Raw genomic sequence first — 19,798 nt, forward strand, 5'->3', positions numbered from 1 at the left:
CCTCTTTTGAAGTTTCATTTTTACATTATGAGATCCATGGAGACTTGAAAACTGTGCAAGTTGTTATTAACTAGAAGAGAATGTGAGGTCTTTATTTGAAGCAAAACCTTGCTTTTGCTGGATAGCATAGAGAGCAAACTAAGGGCAGAGGAAAGCGTGAGGTGGCGTTGGTGATTTGTCAGAGTACAGAGCTGTCTGAAGGGGTGGGTGCTAGACTCTAATGGAAGCACTCTGGACAAGCGTAGGCTGCCCCCTGTGGTGTGCAGGAACAGCTGGGGGTCCACTCTAAGGGTACCTGATGAACACTTGGCCTTTGGGCTGAGTAGCTATGTTTATAAATGTGGTCTGACCCATTTGTTTACAAGAACTGAATTTTTAGGCGTGTGTTCTGACCTGTGAGTGAAGTATTTGCTCATTTTTAAAAGTTTTCTTAAGGAGAACCAAACAATGGAGAAAAATATTTTAATTTTACTTTCTCTAGAAAAAACAGAAATTATGAACTAAATGAAAGCCCTGGTTATAGCTTGCTTCTTTTTAAGGAATCTTCTCTTTGCTCTTTATAGATAGTTAAAAGTCCTAGACTGTTCTTTTTAGCAGAATAAAAGATTATTGCAACTGGCAAATCACTGTCTGTGTAAACTGCATGTGTTTGCTTATAGAAATCTCTTTCCCTGTGGTGACTCAATGGTCTGCATCATTGATGACCGAGAGGATGTGTGGAAATTCGCCCCTAACCTTATAACTGTGAAGAAGTATGTCTACTTCCCAGGCACAGGGGATGTGAATGCACCCCCTGGGGCCCGGGAATCTCAGACAAGGAAAAAAGGTGGGTGAGCTTCTCCGAGTGAAAATAGCATTTTGATAAATGTCTATCTCTTATTTTATTATCTCTGTAATGATGGTTTTAAGTTGAATATTCACTTTATTCTGTTTTGCTTTTTATTTGTATTTCAATTTTTCCTAAACAGTTGGGTTTATGTAATGAGAAATGGGATATTTAAAAATAATATTAAGGGCTGGTGCTATAGATCCATGGTCTACTGCGTTCAGTCCCTGGTCCTGGAGGGGAAGTGGTGAGGGATGTCACACTGCTCTAAGTGCTTGCTGTCTGAGTGTCTTAAGTGTGATGCTGCTGCACTCCATCCTAGGAGTTTGGATTATACACCACATAGAGGGAATAAAGTGTGAGATACAGTTGTTCCCCTTGTAAGAACCAGCCAGCAACAGAGCAGGGACTCAATCTATTGCCTGCAGGGAATCGAGTCTGAGGCACATGGGAGCCAGAGTCTGTCTGAAGGAAATACACATTTCGATAGATAGATAGATAGATAGATAGATAGATAGATAGATGGATGGATGGATGGATGGATGGATGATGGATGGATGGATGGGTGGGTGGATGGATAGAGTGATTTTTATATATATTATACATATATAAATAATATATTTATTTAAGACATAGTTTTTCTATGTAGCACAGGCGGCCCCCTCCTTCAGCCTCTCAACTATGGGGATACCAGTGTGCATCACCAAATTCAGTTTAAAAGTTTTGGTTTTAAGTTTTTATGGTGCATTTTCATTTTGAAATAGAATGTTTAGAGGCATGTTATTGCTTCTGTAGGCACGAAAGTGGAAAATGAAGGCAGACTGCTTTTTGTAGATGTAGGGTCTTGCAGACGTAGAACCTCATAGACGAGGCTGCTGACCTAGAACACCGTGCCCACGTAGGCTGTAAAGGCGGAAGGTCTGTGCGTGGCCACTGACATGCGCTATTGTCCGACTCTTAGATCAGAAACTTCCCTAGGCCTGAGCCAGAGAGAACAGACAACTCAGGCTGTCCTGGAGAGGGGTGAGGTTTAGTTTTGAAAGTTACTTTCCATTAACTAACAGTCAGTTTTTCTTTTGTGTGTATATTCAGTAAATCATTCTTCGAAAGGAGCGGATGTCTTGGAGCAAGCTCTGTCAGTGAAGGACCCTGAGGAAGGCAGACCTACTCCTGGGGCGGAGCAGAGCAATGGTCTTGGGAAGGCCTCCCGCGAGCTCAATGGTGGTGAGGCTGTGCCAGGAGCTTTGCCCAGTAAAACAGATGAGAAGGAGACCTGCTCCCTCACCCGGGCCTCTCCTGCCAGTAGCTCCAGTGGCCACAAGCTGACAGAAGCTCCAGAGCTCCCTGTGTCTTGTGAGTGGGACAGCCGGACAACACCAGGAGTGCAGCCTGCTCAGGGAGATGCCACCCAGGACTTGGACTTTGATCTGTCCAGCGACAGTGAGACCAGCGAGAGCAGCAGGTCAGAAGGTCAGAAGTCCTGCTCTGCTTCCGATGGGGAGAGCGAGGAGAGGAGATGCAGAAGGAAGTCTCCAGCAACCCAGGATAGGACAAAAGTTCCACAGCACAGTGGGCCCCAGGACACAAGTGGGGGGAGATCTGCGGCAAGCCCCTTGGGAGAGTCTAGCATTCACCCACATGACAAAGGACCAGACCTGGATACTCAGGAGGAGAGTGAACGGGACAGCCTCTGTGGCCTGGGCAATGGCAGTGTGGACCGGAAGGAGGCTGAGACAGAGTCGCAGAACAGTGAGCAGTCAGGCGTCACTGCAGGCGAGTCCCTGGACCAGAGTGTCGGCGAGGAGGAGGAAGAGGACACGGATGACGATGACCACCTGATACACCTCGAGGAGATCCTGGTCCGAGTACACACTGACTATTACACGAAATATGACAGATTCCTCAACAAGGAGCTTGAGGAAGCTCCAGATATTCGCAAAATTGTACCAGAGCTCAAGAGCAAGGTGCTAGCAGATGTGGTTGTAATATTCAGTGGGCTGCACCCAACAAACTTTCCTGTGGAAAAGACTCGTGAGCATTATCATGCCACGGCTCTGGGAGCCAAGGTCCTCACCCAGCTGGTGCTAAGCCCTGATGCTCCAGACAGGGCCACTCATCTCATTGCAGCTCGGGCTGGTATGTGCCCCTGTCCCTGCTCCTTTGGGTGGGGACATCCATCCAGTAGTGCTCCCAGGTGGACACACACCTGTGCTTCAGCTTGGTCCCTCTTTTCAAGGCTAGGTCATAATGCTCTGTGTCTTTATAATCATGATGCTTATAAACAGGCTGGCTAGGGAATACATCAGTGGACGAGCATGCTTGTCAGACAGGCTGGCTGGCTAAGGAATACATCAGTGGATGAGCGCGCTTGTCAGACAGGTGTCAGGACCTGAGTTGGCATCTCTAGAACCCATGTAAAGCCAGGTGCAGAGATGCCTGTCATAATCCTACCTTTTCCTTTGAAGAGAGTGACTTCTTTGAAAATATAGCTAGTCTGTGACTCAGTTGGCCATCCTACAGCATGGGGTTACTGAGCTGTATGCAAAATAGCCATATGACACTAGAACAGGGCAGGATCAGCTGAAGATAGGTGAAGAGTCACTCAGTGGGTGATCACTAGCACTCCAGGGGTCCTTGGGACACAGAAGGACAAAAAGAGAAGATTGTGTGAGGCAGGGGACAAGGCCAGGTGCCAGACTGGTTAAGGAAGCCCTGGATTCAAAAGTGGTAGGGTGCCTCCATGCAGGGAAAATAAACAGAGACTCCTGATGGATCTCTTGCCATGGCTGGTGCCAGAGCCCAGGTAATAGGCAAGCCTGGAGGGCAGGGTGTCGGGCTGTCTGCAGGGATAACTTTAGGATTAGGAAGTAGTTTAAGAACAAAAATCCTGTTGACCAGAGGTTTGTCCTCAGTGGTGAGGAGGATGCTTGTCAGTAAGTCTGGCATGCAGCTCTGTCTTAAGAGGAACATAAGACTTCACTCTGGCACCACACGGCAGGCAGGCTGACATGTTGTCTCTGTAGGTACAGAGAAGGTGCGCCAAGCACAGGAGTGCAAACACCTGCATGTGGTCAGCCCTGATTGGCTGTGGAGCTGCCTGGAACGCTGGGACAAGGTAGAGGAGCAGCTCTTCCCACTCGTAGATGACGATGCCCAGACACACAGGTAGGTTCCCTCCCACCCATCCTGTTCCACACTGCCTTTCTTCCTTCCACAACCAGGCATCTAATGTAGTCTTTACTCCCCTGTGACCCACCATCATCCCCTATCTATGATCTTCCCAAGCTGGGCCAGGAGCTTCTGTAAACTCAGTTCTTTATATCTAGCAGTGCTTTCAAGACAGCTTGAGTTTTGGCTGGGTACAGTGCTGAGAGCCTTATTGCTGAGGGGTGTCCATCCAAGATCCATCAGTTACTTGTCCTGGTGCTATGACACCATACCCTGACAACAACTTGAGGGAGGAGGGAGTTTATTTTCTATCCTGGTAGGAAAGTTGTCATAGAGCTTGAGATAGCTAGTCACATTGTAGCAGGAGTTAGGAAGAAGCACTGATTACTATTGGTGCTCAGCTGTCTTTGTGTAGTGTAAGACCCCTCCCCAAGCCCAGAGAATGGTACCCCACCTACTTTTTAGGATGAGTCTTCTCTCCTCAATAAATTTAATCAGAATAATCCTCACAGGCATGGCCAGAGGCTTGTCTCTAGAAGATGGTAGATCTCTTATGTGAATCGTTATTAACCATTACAAATGCTACCCAACTTCCAAGGCTGCAGCGCTCCAGAGAGGGAGTTTGTTTTGTCCACCCTGGTCTTGGCTTTTGCAGAGTGATACTGTAGGTCCTCCATGGGCTCAAAAGATGAGGTATCCAGAGAGGCATTAGAGCTGGGCTTTCTCAGAGTAAAATTCAGTTGTGGTACTCAGTAGTAAATTCCAGTTTGCATGTATTTCTTCAGGGTTGATATTATCACACACATTGTATAAAGGCTAGTTTAGATCTCAGAACCAAAGAAAGGGCATGGGATGAAGACCATGGAGCAGGTATACAAAATTACTCAAAGAGGGAGGCCTATTGGAAGATGGACTTTCTCATCTTCTATGTATTTGCGAGGAGACACTTTTGGTTGTTGGGGACAAGTGGCAGTCAGTACAAATGCCAGTTTCTGATAGTAGCTCTGGTCATTTTCAGTTCATGTAGATAGCACAGAAACCAACAAAATACAAAGAAGTTGTCCTGCCAAGGCAGAGGTTCCTACAGGCAGGTTAAGCATTGGTGCTGTTATATACATCATCATGTTCTAGAATTCAGAGTTGCAAATCTTCCATCTGAAGCATTCAGTTAAGAATTTGAAAGAGCATTTCTTTCGATTCCTAGCCAGTAGTGTCTGTTGTCCCTGATGCTCTGTGCCCATCGTTCCTGTATCCGTGCTGTTCACATTGCTGTGCCTCTCTGTCATCTTGTGTCCCTGGGCCATGTGTTACTAATAACACCCTTCATGTCTCTTGCTCTCCTCCCACAGGGGTAACAGCCCTGCAGCCTTTCCAGACAGACACAATGTGCTTCCAACAGCCTTGTTCCATCCAACACCCATCCATTCGAAGGCCCATCCTGGTCCTGAGGTTCGGATCTATGACTCAAACACAGGCAAGCTCATCCGGATGGGCACCCAGGGTTCTGCAGCAGCTCCCTCCAGTGCCCCACTTATCCATGGAGAGCCTTCCTCCTTCAGGTATGTTGTAGCACATAGAAGCCTCCTTTGCTGAGAAAATGGGCATCTAAAGTGTTAAACTCTAGTTTTCTGAACCTATAAGATGGTTGTGTTGGGCTACAGTATAGACAAGTGATATTTGAGGTTCTCCTCTGTTCTAAGTTAGTGCTGGGCTGCCTGCCCGACAGTGGTGATTTCCATGAGTCATGTGTCTACAGGATGCTCAGTGCTGGCAGGGTACCCAAGAGGATCCTGGGACGCCCAGCAGAGGAGGGTCCCACCGGGTGCTCTGACCTCCCTCCTAGGTCTGGCCTCACAGGCACTTAGTCTTAGCCACCTGGACTCTTCCATACACTGAGAAGAGATGTTTTGTCAGAAAGGTATGTGAGAATGACTGATCAAAAGGCATTTGGTGGCAGGGTTAGTGATGCCCACAAGTGACAGACCTTTAGTAATCCCTACTCTCTCTGTGCAGTCTTAGTCACCACCATTCCTTTGAACCCTCAGACCACCTGCTTGTTTAAACAATGAGCTTAGAGGTTTGGGGCAGTAGATACCGTGTTCACCTTGCAGTCGGCATACAGTCACCTGCCCATTCTCTGTGCTCCTCAAAGGCACCCAGATCATCCCTGGCAGTCACCCTGGGGGTTAACAGCCCAGAGCTATAGTGCTGGTAGTTTTGCTCTGATTGCAGTGCTCTCTGGAGCAGTTTGCATGTGTTCAGCAGAGTAGTTTTAGAGCTGAGCAACAATTTAGTCCTGTGTCCACACTTGTGCCCATCCTCAGTGACACACAGGCAGTGGGAAGCAGGATTGGCACAAACAGAAAGCCCAGATGTTTGTTCAGGACTGGTATGAAGTGGCTCTCTGCTTCCTTGGTGCACCTTGGAATGCATCTGCTGCTTTGCAGTTTGAAATGAAAAGGGTCATCTTTACTGCAACATGGTTTCTTCCAGTTAGTCACTTATGTGCTGGACTGCCACAGTAGGATCGCGGAGTTAAAAAGTTGTGAATATTTTTAACTGTGGTACAGTATAACAGCCACCTTGGCAAACCTTGCTGCAGTTTGCCCAGATATCCAGAAGAGTAGACCCGTACTGCCTGGCGAGGTGTGTGTGCTGGTCATAGCCCCTGAGCTGTCCTGGGAAGCTAATGGGGAGCAAGAGGTTTGTGAAGACAGCCTCTCTGTGGCTGTGCTCACTGTTAGAGTACACTGCAGCAGACTGCCTTCTCATGTCCTTCTGGTCCTTCCTCTACTGAGTTCTTTGGGGGAGGGGATGTTAGTTGGCTTGTCTTACGAAGTTTGTCATGTAAAAAATATAATGGAATCCTCCTACGTGCTTAGAGGAGAGATGCCTTGGTGAGCACCACGCTGCCAGAGCTTTCCCTGACTGTGTACGTCATCGGGTGTCCAGGGTGTGCAGTACTAGCCGCTTTCCTCTGTAGCAGATTCCTGTGATAGGCATTTATTCATTCAGTGTCTGTGAAGTTACATTCAGTATAGATTCACTAGACATTTTCTTTCTTGAAATTTTTCACAATTCAGACTGAGCCTCCTTTCAGATTCTGTTGTGATCAATACTATTTGGCAAATTCTACATACTCTTATCATGTATAACCTGATCCCAGAACACAAGGACAGAAGTTTTGGCACTTCCTGTCATAGCCACAGCCAAGCTTGGCTGCTGTGCAGAGCCTAGTCAGAACAGGTATGAGCTAACAGTCACACACAGGATCCCAAGTAACTCATCTGTCACGGTATGAGAAGTCTGAGTTTGGTTCAGAGCACTTTATGTATTTTACTATCCTAAAATCTCTCAGGTAAACATCTACTTTTTTGCCAAAGTGTCATTTAAAATGGTAAAGCTCTCCTCATTTCTGAGCTCTTGAATTGCAAATAAAGAGGATAAATGTGCAGGGACACAGGTGGGTGGGTGTGTTGTACACCTAGGACACATATAAATGCGGGCCACAGTGGAGCGCATTTGCAGTCTCACTGATGAGGGCAGGCGGAGCCGGGCAGATGGCTGAAGTTCAGGGACCGGCGGGCCAGCCCGCCTCAGTCAGGGAGATAGATGCCTTAGACATTTTAAGTGGAGGGTGATTGAGAAGACACATGATGTTAGCTTCAGGCCTCCACACATACATGCATGTAACTTGTATGAACATGTTCATGCTACATACATTATATCAAAGAGCAAAAACATTCTGATGCCTCAGGTGGGCAGCAGTGCTGAGACCTCTGCTCGACACTCCCCTTGCCATCTCTCTGCTCTCTGCTTCTCTGACATGAAAGCCAGAAGGCACAGGGTGTGGGACAGTGTGGGAGGTGGAGTGGGAATGGTTTAAAGTCTCTGGGAAAGCCCCATAGCAGAAGTAAAACCACATGGTAGCAAAGAGCTCAGAACCAGGGGAGGCCGCAAGTGTGTGCACATCCTTCGTGTGCGACGTGGATGCACACATGGAGGTCGGGGTAAGTGTGTGCACATCATGGATGCACACAAGGAGGTCGGGGTAAGTGTGTGCACATCCTTCATGTGCGACATGGATGCACACATGGAGGTCAGGGTAAGTGTGGTCTCTGGACTGAGCTAGATTCCCGGGGCCTATGTGGTCAGGTGTGGTACTAGGTGATCTCAAGAGGAGACTGGCAGTGGAGAGAGAAATGAAGTGTTGAGGTTGTAGAAATTAGGGGTGTGTGATGACCACTAACCTCCACACGATCGCCAAGTACAAAGGTTGCATCCCAGGGCTGCCTACATTCAGAGGTGACGTGTGCTTGGGTTTTGCTGAGGGCCGTCTAAGTGGGTTCAGCATTTGGCTGAACTCTGTCAGTATTTACTGAGAGTGCATGCTCTTTGTTTGACCCAGGTTTTACTTTGGGAGCTGTGACCTAGACGTAAAAGCCGTAGTCTGAGGGCAGTGGAGTGAGATGCAAGCCTTGGAATTCTTCCATTTCTTTCTTGCTGAACACAGTCATAAAGCTGTCCCGTGAGACAATAATGGACAGTGTTGGGATCAGCCCCAGTGACCAGCTGGGCTGTGGCTCCTGGCCACCCAAGTGGTGGGGTTTGGTCTGGTAGTCTATGAGGCCATAAAGGCAATATCTTCTTATCTCAAGAGATACAGTGGGGGAGTTGAGGCCACCACAGCATCCAGGATTTGAGAATCAAAATCAAGAGAGGGGAGGATTACAGACTTACTTTTTATTCTGGATTTTGAGTCCTTCCACATTGTCTCAGCCAACAGTAGCTGTGGAGGGAGTGTGCTTTGGTCAGCCCAGAGGGGCAGATGGGTATGGGAAAAGGGTGAAAAAATGGAGCACTCAAGGCAGGATTCTGGGAAGGTGTGGGCCTTTCCTAGGGAAGTGGAGGCTGTCAGAAGAGCCTCGGCACCTGTGAAGTTGGGACACACTTACTCTGAAGCTCTGAGCCCACTCTCTGGAGGTGTTGTGGCAGTCTCTTTACATGGATGTACTAGGTTAAATCACTGGTCCTAAGTGATTGGCTTTCTGGAGGTCAGAGGTTGGGGTTGGGTTTGAAGTTCCAGGTCTGGGTCTTTGTAGGAAGCAGCCCTGTTCTGAAGCTATCTCACATGTGATGGAGACAGCAAGGTTTTGACTTTTGTGTCAGGAACCAGCAACATCCTAAGATTTCCCCTTTCAGCACACAGTCCCAGTAGTCAAAGGGTTCAGGTTTCTGTTGTTGGCTGTTTTGCAGTGTTATATAACCTGATAAGGGGCAAGAAGGAGCTGTGCATTGAAGGCTATTTCTGAAATTCAGTTTCTAAATTGCAGTTGGACAGCAGTGCCTCCAGAATTTAAAGCAGCCGCAAAGTCAGTATGTGCTGGTGTGCACCTGCGCAACACCTGTGCAGTCTGCTTTCCACGCTGCGGAAACCAACTCAGCTTCTCATTTCTTTTTCCTTAAATAAAAAGCAAAGGCACCTTGTCTTAAGGTGAGTACAGTGTTAGGTACAATATTGTTTTTTCAATTATTCAACTCTGTTTGAAGTGTGTGTCAGTAGACTAGGGATTTCCAAGACAAGTGAAAAGTAAGTGTTGTCCGAAAATAATTTGTGTCTGGCAGGCTGAGCTCAATAAAGCTTTTAATACGATAGCAGAGGAAGCCATGTCTGAAATGTGGAGCTGCCTCATGCAGCTGCAGAAGCCAGTCTCTGGCAGTACATTCTGGGGAGGTGATGTTTTCTTTAAACCGGCAAGTGTCTTGTGCTTCTAGGTTGCCAGCCTGTCTTGGTACATAAGAGATGGCAGTCATCACCTGTGCCACTGTATAACGGAACTTTATAACATGTCATCTTAGCCTAGGTCACTTTGGAGGCTGCCAGGGAATGTGCCAGGAAACTGTACTCCTGCTGTTCCTGCTTGAATGCACAGGAAACTTAAAAACGCTACAAAGTCGACAGGTGTGAGAAGTACGTAGTCATGACCCCGATTTCACAACTGATGAACTGACCAGTCTACATAAGGAAAAATGGAGGCCCCGCCCCCTTCCTCCTCACTCCCTATGTCTAAATAGAGAACTTGATGTCTGGGGAGCCAGGAACATCCAAATGCCAGAGGAATGTATTCCTTGTATGTGTTTGTGTACACCAAGGAATGTGACTGAGAGCTCTTATCCCACTGTGGTCAGATCTACGCTGCCAGAACCCCTTCTTTGCTGGGTGAGGAAATGTAGAGTGATTTTCTTAAGCCTACCATATGGAACAGTCTATAGTCATACCCACCACAATCCCAGACAGCCAGAGTAGCCCTGGAAGCCAGTCTGCATTGTTGGCTGTGGTCTCCTTGGGCCAGGCCGGACCTCCAGAATAGTAGCATGGACGGCTCTTTGAGCCATCCTAAACTTGTGTGGCTCCTGCTTGCCTGTCACAGGGCTCCTGTGCCTGCTATACTTCTGGGAATTCAGCCTTGTACTTTCATGAGAGTGACAGTCAGCCCATCCTGGGGCCTGGAACTCTGTGCAGACCCATTGTGACAGGGTGCTTGGCAACAGCCCCGAGCACTATCCTTGGTGAGCAGCCCATCCTGGGGCCTGGAACTCTGTGCAGACCCATTGTGACAGGGTGCTTGGCAACAGCCCCGAGCACTATCCTTGGTGAGCATTGTCGCCCTGGCTGTGGAGTTGTAAGTTTTGCTTTGTACTTGGTGTCTAGTACAGCGGAGTCCCCTAGCCTTGTCACTGAGCGAGGTCAGGGACTCCTGCAGGCATTCCTTAGTGAGGCCCAGGGATCCCTAGCCTTGTCACTGAGCGAGGTCAGGGACCCCTAGCCTTGTCACTGAGCAAGGTTAGGGACTCCTGCAGGCACTTCTTAGACCCAGGGACTCTTGCAGGCACTCCTTAGTGAGACCCAGGGACCCCTAGCCTTGTCACTGAGCAAGGTCAGGGACTCCTGCAGGCACTCCTTAGTGAGACCCAGGCACAGTAACGTGTGGCTTGAGCCGACTGTGTCCAGGTGATGTCATCTGGTCCCATTCTTAACTTGGTGTTTGAATCAGGGTGAGATACAGGTATGCCTTGGTCATGTGAATTCAGGGGTGGACCCCTTGGCCTGACTGAACTTGCTAAGATGATGGAGGTTCCATCTGGGAAGTAGAGCCAGAGAGAGGCCAAATATGGACGGCTGTCTCAGGGGTTCGCTGAGCTATGAGCATTCACTAGATGTGGTCACTGTGGTGAGATAACTCTGGGTTTGCACATCTTTGATTGAGGTTTTTTGGTTATTACTGTTAACGTGTCGTTGTATGTTTTCCACCTAAACAAGCATTTTCTCAGTCTACTGTAGTTTGACTTTTTACCTTTTAACTGCACTTCTAATAGGAGTTTTTACTTCATGAGTTTTGTGAAGTTCTACTTACAAGCTTTTTTGTTGTGAGTTGTGTTTTTATTGTCGAGTTTATTACTGACAGCCTAGCCTTCAGATTTTTCTAACCATTATTCTGTTTCTCTAAACATGTTGTATTCTTAAGATTTACGTATACTTAAATATGATCTGTTTTCTGTCAGGTTTGGTTTTTTTTTAGAAGGAGGGTGGTATGAAGGGGGTCTGGGTATGTGTGCATAAAAGCACATGTGGAGGCCAGAGACTAGTATCCCCCTAGCAGCCTCTTTTGTTCTCAACCTTACAGTTTAAGACAGTTGGAGCTCACCAATTTAGTAAGCAGGCTGACCAATGAATTGCAAACATACGCCTGTTTGCCTCTTCTGTACTGGGATTAAAGGCGCACACATGGCCATGGCAGGCTTTTTATAGAGGTTCTGGGGATCCCAGTCCAGGTATTCATGGCTGCATGACAATTTTACTGAGTCACCTTTCAAGCCTGAGTCACTTTTTGTAGCAGTTATAAGAGGTCTTTTTCAACCCTGTCCCACCACAAAGGTGTGTGAGGATGAGGGAATGGATTGGTTAGCTCTGTGAGCCAGTCTTTTACTTTAGCTCAGTGTGGCATGAAACCCGCTGTCCTGCCACAGCCTCGCCACTGCTGGGTTACAGGTGTCGTCACTGATGTGATGCTCGCCATGCTCCTCAGATGCCCTTGACCTTCATTGCAGTTGTTCCCAAGTCAAACAAGGACGTTCTTCTGGATCTGTTTCCTGGCTCTGTCTGTTCCACCAAAGGACTTGTGTGACACCTTTCTTTCAGTCTTGGGTGAAATATTGTTTTTGGATAGGTTGTTGAGAGTTTGTGGGGTTTGTGGCATCTTCCTTGTCACGCTGGAGATTGTCCCTTCTTCCTCCCTTAAATATGAAGTTTTGTTACTGGTGACTGTGTTTTCAGTGGTTGTATGTATTATGAACTCTAATAAACATTTTTTTTCTTGAACCTCTTTGTACATGGGTAGTTACCTTGTTTGAATTTCATTACATTTATATACTTTTTTTTTGGAGGGAAGGTGTGTGGACTTGTGGTGCATGCCACAGAGTGACTATGAAGGTCACAGGGCAACTTACAGGAGTATTTCTCTCCTCCCACCGTGTAGGTCCAAACTCAGAGCTCAGGCCAGCAAGCTTGGCAGCTAGCACCTTTGTTCAGAGATCTCCCTGCCCCATTGGTTAGTTTAAAAACAAAACAGAAAACATCTTTGAACTCTTGGAATGAACCTATTTCTATTGGCTTATGTATGTTGGCAGGTACAGTAGCCATGAGTCTGCGATATATTTCCCACTGTGTGCCCAATGTGACTTGCTTCACAGGATGGGTTAAGTAGTATCCTCTCCTCTCTCTTTACTTCATTGAGCCTGAAGAGAGCTGGTACCACACTTTGGAATGTCTGGTGGATGTTTCACTGATTCTGACTGGCCCTGATGTTGGGAATCATATCTTTTTTGCAAATCAGTTCTGCTGGAGATCTCTTCTAAAATCCAGTTATTTACACTTGGGAAGTAGAGGCAAGAGAACCACAAGTTCAAGGTCATCCTCGGGCCAGCCTAGACAGCGTGATGCTGTGTCCAGGACAAAACAGAAACCAGTTATTTAGTTTACTGACTTGTGATTGTTTCCTTGTTAAAGCTCCATGGTTTCTGTTCTTCATCCTCGTCCTCCTGCTTGCTTGCTTTTTTTGTATTCCAGCAGCTGTATGCAGTTCAAGGGACTCCCTCAGAGCAAGTTCTGTGGTGCCCTTACCTGCCTTGTCCTTCCTGGGGAGGGTTAGGCTTCTGTCCTATGTGTGCTTCAGACTCCATTCCTTTCCGTAAGAGAGATCCATGAGGAACTCTGTTCCCTAATAGCTCCATTTCAATACCTTGAAAGCATCTGCTCCCTCCTGGTCTCTGAATTTGACAGGCAGGCTCTACTGTTGTCTTCTTTTCTCCTACAGGAGTGGGGAGGCATCTTTCCTCACACTGCTTCTTTGGTGCTTTTTTGTTTGTTTGCTTTTGTCTTTACTTACAAGTTCCCCCGCTGTGTGTGCTCGTATGGATTTTGAGACTGTGGGGTAAAGGACTTGCCTAGCCTCTTAGATCAGAAGTTTATAACTTTTACTAAATTAGGGACATTTCCAGCCATTGCTGTTTGGGTTCATCTCTGCCTCTTTTAGGAGTCTGAACCTTGTGTTGCCTCTTGAGTTCTTGAAGCTGCCTTCATCTTTTCCTCTCCAGTTGTGCTTTCTCTCTGTGCAGACAAGGTGGTTTCTGTTGTGTTTAACCTGTGATGCACACGAGCGTGCTGGCAACCTGATGCTGCCAGCTTTGTGTGTTTTCATCATGCTTTTCATCCCTCAGACTTCCCTCGGTCCTTTGTATCTTCTTCTTTGCCAAGGGTTTCTCCCCCGACTCTCACTCTCTCGCCTCTTTCAGATATATTTGTAATTGATGGTTAAAGTCATGGATGGTTTAAAATCTTTGTAAGATAAAAGGCCACCTTGTAGTTAACAACCCTCTGTTGATTGTCCTTTCCAACAGTTAGAGGTTTTCGTGTTCTTAGACAAGTAATTCTGGCTAAAGCCTGGCCATCCCATCATATTAAGAATCTGGGTCGGGTACATCCTCTGTCTTAACTGACAACTGATATTGAGGTGGGGGAGGGGTGACAGTATTACTAGGAAATGGTACCAGGTCTCACTCTCCCCTGTGCTGCTTCTGGGGCCCATCATAGAATGGTCTTGCTGCAAAGAAAGCACTGTTAGACTCCAGGCTTCCTATCTGTCTACTCCCTGTGTCATTAAAATGGCACGCGCCAGGCAACACTGGGTTAGTTTGGTTAGAGTAGAATTGGTATCGTCTAAACATTGATTTATCAGCTCATTTAACATATAAAATCTTCGTTAACACGTTTTATTTTAAATAAAGTTACTTCAAATTGAGGAGTGTAATAGGAGTGCTTTCCATTGTCATGGCTCTGCCATACTTCTTCCTTTGTGGTGCTTCTTAGAGTAACGGCCTTGCACCAGGCCAGCCCTGGAAGAGCAGGAGCTCGCGAGTGCTTCAGGACACACCTGAGAGAGAGCTTCCGGGTAGTGACTGATCTTAATGTCTTCCAGGTCAGAGAAGGTAGGTGTGCATTTTCCATACACCTCAAGCCCATCACCCTTTGCAGAGCTCTCCTGGCGCTGTCAGACCAGGGTGGCTGCAAACTGGGCATGCCTTGGCAGTGTTGACCTTTAAAGATTAACACTAAGCTTCCAGTAGAGTCTTGTTCTTACACTTCAAGTTTGGATGAAACCATTAGACAACCTTAAAGAGAAGCATAATGTGTTTATTTTTACTAAAAGGAAAAGTTACATGAGCTTTCCCCTGTTTTCCTTGGAGCTGTGGGTGTTGGGCGCAAAGGTGGTGGTTTGAGCAGCTGGAAATGTGGTCAGATGTTTCAGGTCCTGTTGCTGAACCTGGATAGAAAGCATGGGAGATGGAAGGAGTAGGGGAAGGAGGGAGGAAGGGGCAGGCTCCTTCCAGGGCTTGTTACTCAGCACTGGACAGGAGCAACTGTGGCAGGAGCTGGCACCCTCTGGTGTAGTTCTTCCGCAAGCCTCGGCTGTCCGGGCCCTTCCATCTCTAAGTGTTTATAGAGGTTCTACAAGTGACGAGCTCCCTGCCAGCCTAGGAGGTCCGCAATCCTTAGATGTTGGCAGGAGTTGCCATTGGAGGCTTCCCCTTGACTCTAGCTAGTATTACGGTGTCCAAGCCTGGGATGGCTTGGCCTCCAAGGGCTAAGGAACACTCTAGAAGTCTTCCAGCCACCGTGGCCCATGGCTTCTCTTCTTTAGCTCTCTACAGCCTTCTGTTCTTCAGCTTCTGTTCTGCCCTGGCCAGTCTGAGCTCTTGAACTTCCTCTTCAGCTAACAACAGCCTTGCTACTTTGACAACTTTATGCCAACTACTCAACGGTCACTGCCACTCTGCTGCCTCCAACATGTACCTCTGGTATCTCTTAGCCAACTCCTCTAAAAGTAAGCAAATAAAGATTAAAGAGAAGCCTAATGTTGCATCGGGAGGGCTTTGCCCATCTAGTCAGGCTGTTCTGTAGCCAGAGGAGGGGCTTCATAGTACTCAGTACTTGGTACCAGTCAGTAAAGTGTCTGGTAGGCCACCAGAGGAAGTGTTGTCCCTTGAGTCTACCTGGTAATTGTTTTAGGGGTCATCTAGAACTTACCAAGGCTTGTCTTGGGATAGCAAAAACTCGCTACAAAGGGTTTGAAAGGGTTTGGTGTAAGCAGCTGAGGTTGCTGTGTAGCTTTCTTACAGTGTCCATGGAGTATTCAGGAACGGCCAGTGCTACATAGAGTTAGTTCAACTGACTATTTGAAGCAACCAAGCAAGATAGTGTCTGACAGCTGCCAATAAGAGTGTGCTTGCTCATCCCCAAATTACTTATTTACAAGAAAATAACATCAGGAGTTTTTTTGTAGTAAATTTAGTTCTAATCGTGGGGCTTTACTGTTCATACGTCTCCTCCTCTGTTTCATAAAGGCCCTTGGCCACACATCCTCATCATACTTTCCGATGAGCTATCTCACTGTGGTCAGACTGGGTTTTGCTAAAGATAGGAACATGGAGAAAACATTCGGAAAAGCAGAGACTGCACTTTTTAGATTTCTAGTTAGCCTAATACAATTTCTTTTTAATTTTGTGACTTAGAATTAATGCCCTATTGTTCTTTGTTACTCTGTTTTAATTGCTGTGTATGTGTGTACTTGAATGCATGTGTGCATGTGAGTATGCACATGCTGTTGCATCCTTGTGGCAATCAGAGCACTTGTGGATCCTGGGGAGCCAGTTCAAGCGCTCCGCTTGGCTGCATCATCTTGCCGGGTCCCACATTTCTCCTTGTGATAGTGAGGTCTTGTCACTTTATGCCAGTGTCTGTGAGGGCCAGCCTGGGACCGCATGGCCAGTGGTGCTCAGCTTCTCGTCCTACTCCTTAACCTCAGGAAGGACCTATTCAAGAAATAACTGTTGTACTCTCTAGCACAGGCTGGCCTCAGACTCACAACAGTTTTCCTGCTGCAGCCTTCCAAATCCTAGAATCGTGTATAGGAGCCACTTTGCCTGGTGTCCCTTAAACTTTAAATAAATCTAAACGTGCATAAAATACATTCCGTGAGGTTTGCCACATGTAGATGCACATTGCAGACAGGAACGTTTTCAACAGAGCTGCAGTTTTGCAGATACCAATTTAGTGTCAGCATCTTGAGGGTCCAGGTTGGAAGTGTCTTTGAGGCTTGAACTTGGTCCTTGCAACTGATTGGTTACTGTTTACTGTAGTGCTCAATGAAGCTGCGCACACATAATCTAATGTTTCTTCTGTGTCCTTTGTAAGCAGATTAATTCCACTCTATTGAGATCTACCTCTTAACTCACCATTCCTGTTTGACTTCTGTTCTGTGCTCTGAATAGAAAGTAAATGTCACTTGCTTTCTTTTGTTTCTTAATGAGTCTTGACTTTACTCAAGGGTAAATGACACACCCTGATGACTTTGGGCAAACCACAAACTGTCTTCTTTAAGTTTTGTGCTCAGGTCAAGTCAGGTGATGGCCTGTAGACAAGGTGGTTTCTCTGTAAAAGAGGTGAGTGTGAGCCTCCTCAAGGGCCAGGACATGTCCCAGAAGGAGATGCTGGGTCTGCTACCCAAGCAGGGATAGCAAGTGGGTAGAGTGGAGAGGGCACCTTGTCTTTCCGTACAAATGTTGTCTGTGTGTATCACCTCATCCAAGAGTCAGGTGTCTGCTACCGAGCTGGGAAGGTGCTATGGGACTGCTTTCCTCATGCGGGACTATGACATTCCTTACAGAGCTGTTCAGCCACAGCAGCAGCAGATGTTTGGCGAAGAGCTGCCAGAATCTCAAGATGGAGAGCAGCCTGGCCCTGCTAGAAGAAAGCGACAACCCAGTATGTCAGAGACAATGCCGCTGTACACTCTCTGTAAGGAGGACTTAGAGAGTATGGACAAAGAGGTGAGAATGTGACGATGCAGGTCCAGTTTCCAGAGACTGGTGTGCACAGCACAGATTGAGCTGGGCGTCCGTGCAGGACAGGCACAGGTGTTGTGAGCCAGCACCTGGCTTCCTATTAAAAAGGATTTGTAACCACGGGAAATGAAGTGCCCATGTGTTTGGCAACAGAAACACAGCCACCACTCCTAGAGATTCGAGGCATTGACTGCAGATGTTCCAAGCTGTCATAACAAGAGGGTGCCTCTGGCATTCCGAGGTCCAGGAGCCACAACAGCTCTTCAGGATGCCCTGCAAGAGGACAGGCGGACGGGAAGCTGATAGACAGGATTCAAGAAATGAAATGCTTAATTAGTTTGCATTCAGTGAAACAGATTTTTTTTAATACATGAATTCAGACAAATTAAGACCAGTTTCTTCTGTCATTTTTACACCACTAAAGTTTTAAGTACATAATGTGAAGCTAGTTTTTTCAAATGCTAAATTCGAAGAATTAAATACCCTGACTACAGATGTGTTTCAGTTACAGCCTAAATACCAGGGTGTGGAGGGGGGCCGGTTGTCCCTCAGAGCTAAAAGCAAAGTTGTCATAGGTCAGTACTGTCTGTGCTCTAGGCTCAGCCCTGGGTATTCCTGTGTCCCGTGGCCTTATACACCTTCCTCTAGGCTCCCAGGCTAGCCCTCCGACAGAAGCTTTTGCTCCTGGGTTTTTGTGGTGTGGTCTGTGCAGTCATTGCTCTGCAAACTGCTTTGAGAGGACCGCTCTTAAGAGATGAGCTTCAGGTCTCGTGGACTAAAGCTGCCCCTCTGCACGCTTCCTACAGCTGTGGGTGAGCCCACCCACCTCCCTGTCCCTGCTGTGCTGTGGGGACAGAGCGTGCTTTCCATTGATCATTCAGCAGAGCGCTCAAGGAAGAAAGCATGCTTCTTTATTGATTTTTTAGCAAAAGCAAGAAAAGGATGAAGTTTCATCAGTAACTCAGATCTCTCTCAGGTGACAGCTTCTTTGCTGAACTCTACCATTTTTCTGTGTTTTCACTTTAACTGTTGTCATTTCATGAGAAGGGTTTTCTTGGCCACTGCTTCCCTGTCCTCAGGCTCCGCTGACTTGGATCCAGAAACAGTGCCTGCACTTGGCTCTCCCTACCCCAGGGCCTGCCATGTTGCTGTTTCCCTTCTGGCTTCACAGGAATTCTCTTGCATTCCATTTGATGCTGCTTGGCCTTATTGTTGGTTTTTATTCCCTTCATATCAAAAGACCTCAAATTATGCTGTGAAACAGTAACTTTTACTTACTCTAAAATCTTATCCTTTCAGCCATAAAAGCCAGCCGTAACCCCCTAACCTCAGCTCTCCAGAGACTCCCGAGGAGGAGCCGAAGCTCTGGCTCACGGGCATGGGTCTTGCTGAGTTGGGGGAAGACAACCAGAAGCTTCATATCTCTACGCAGGCTTTGATCATTCCTGGGTCCTCCAACAGAGACAGTAGCCAGGCTTGCCCATGCGTGAGCATAAGGGAGATGCTTTCTGAGTTCTATGGGTCTCAGAGCACCTTAGACTGTCCAATTTTCTTGGAGATGAAGTGGGTAAGCAGGCTCACAATATATAAGTACCAGCCTATTTCCATGTGCCTCTGGCCACTTAGGATCTGCATGCCATATCCACTAAGTAGTGATAAACCGCATGGGTGCTTAGGTTTAACTGTCTTCTGTATCAGTGCCTGTCCCTCTTCCAGCAGACAGTAGTCATTACTCTAGGACCACCGTGATCCAGGTGACTTCATCTTACCTAACAGATCTACAAAAATCCTTATCTCCAATGAAACCATAGACACAAGGACCATAATAGGGCCTTAGGGTGGAGAGAGGGTCGGGTTGTTTTGGGGGAGAGGCGTCAATCTGTTTGATAGGATATCGCAGGAACTTGACCAGAAACTGATTTTTATGTCTTTTGCTTTTATGGACAGGGTTCAGGGGGTCAACTTACATTTTTATCTTTCACTACCCAGGTGCTTCCTTGGGTGAGCTGGAGCAGGGTTTTTTCCTGAGAAATTTTAACCTGGTTTATAAACTAGGTATATAAACCACACATTTACTTATAGTGAATCATAAAGAAATTTATTTTAAAGGAAGTCTTTGGTATACATATAGCCTTGTCACTTACTAAAGGTCAAAGCAAACTTGTACTGTAATAATGAACATGCTTATTTGGTGACTGCTCATGAAGAGAGATGTTGCCATTCATGTGGATGCCAGGGGGACAGACTCGGACATTGTTCCTACAGTACTGCTCACCTTGGCTTTTGAGAAAGGGAGGGTCTCACCTGCTAGGCTAAGCTGACTGCCTAAGCCAGTAAGCCCGA

General features: G+C 47.0%; 1 protein-coding gene and 1 long non-coding RNA gene across 5 annotated transcripts in view; one reads left to right on the forward strand and one right to left on the reverse strand.

Moving 5' to 3' along the window:
• Positions 1-19,798, forward strand: part of Ctdp1 (CTD phosphatase subunit 1) — a 54,104-nt gene that overhangs the window by 19,049 nt on the left and 15,257 nt on the right. The window contains exons 7-12 of one of the 4 annotated variants that reach the window (XR_004608252.2): positions 660-826; positions 1,919-2,962; positions 3,850-3,991; positions 5,344-5,553; positions 9,328-9,488; positions 17,278-17,440. Coding sequence is in view for 3 of the 4 variants with exons in the window: in XM_034518480.2 (XP_034374371.1) it covers positions 660-826; positions 1,919-2,962; positions 3,850-3,991; positions 5,344-5,553; positions 17,278-17,440 (1,726 nt within the window). In the remaining variant the exon portion in view is untranslated. Of the gene's footprint in view, positions 1-659; positions 827-1,918; positions 2,963-3,849; positions 3,992-5,343; positions 5,554-9,327; positions 9,489-9,853; positions 9,968-17,277; positions 17,441-19,798 lie in introns of those variants that run through there. The other 3 variants (XM_076912378.1, XM_034518480.2, XM_034518481.2) reach the window with 3 other exon arrangements.
• On the reverse strand, positions 9,622-10,420 carry LOC143434263 (uncharacterized). Its single transcript, XR_013103605.1, has 2 exons — positions 10,278-10,420; positions 9,622-9,778 (listed from the first exon to the last, which is right to left on the reverse strand). It is a non-coding gene; the product is annotated as an uncharacterized LOC143434263 (long non-coding RNA).

Source organism: Arvicanthis niloticus, chromosome 14, assembly GCF_011762505.2.
Source record: "Arvicanthis niloticus isolate mArvNil1 chromosome 14, mArvNil1.pat.X, whole genome shotgun sequence".
NCBI classification, from domain to species: Eukaryota; Metazoa; Chordata; class Mammalia; order Rodentia; family Muridae; genus Arvicanthis; species Arvicanthis niloticus.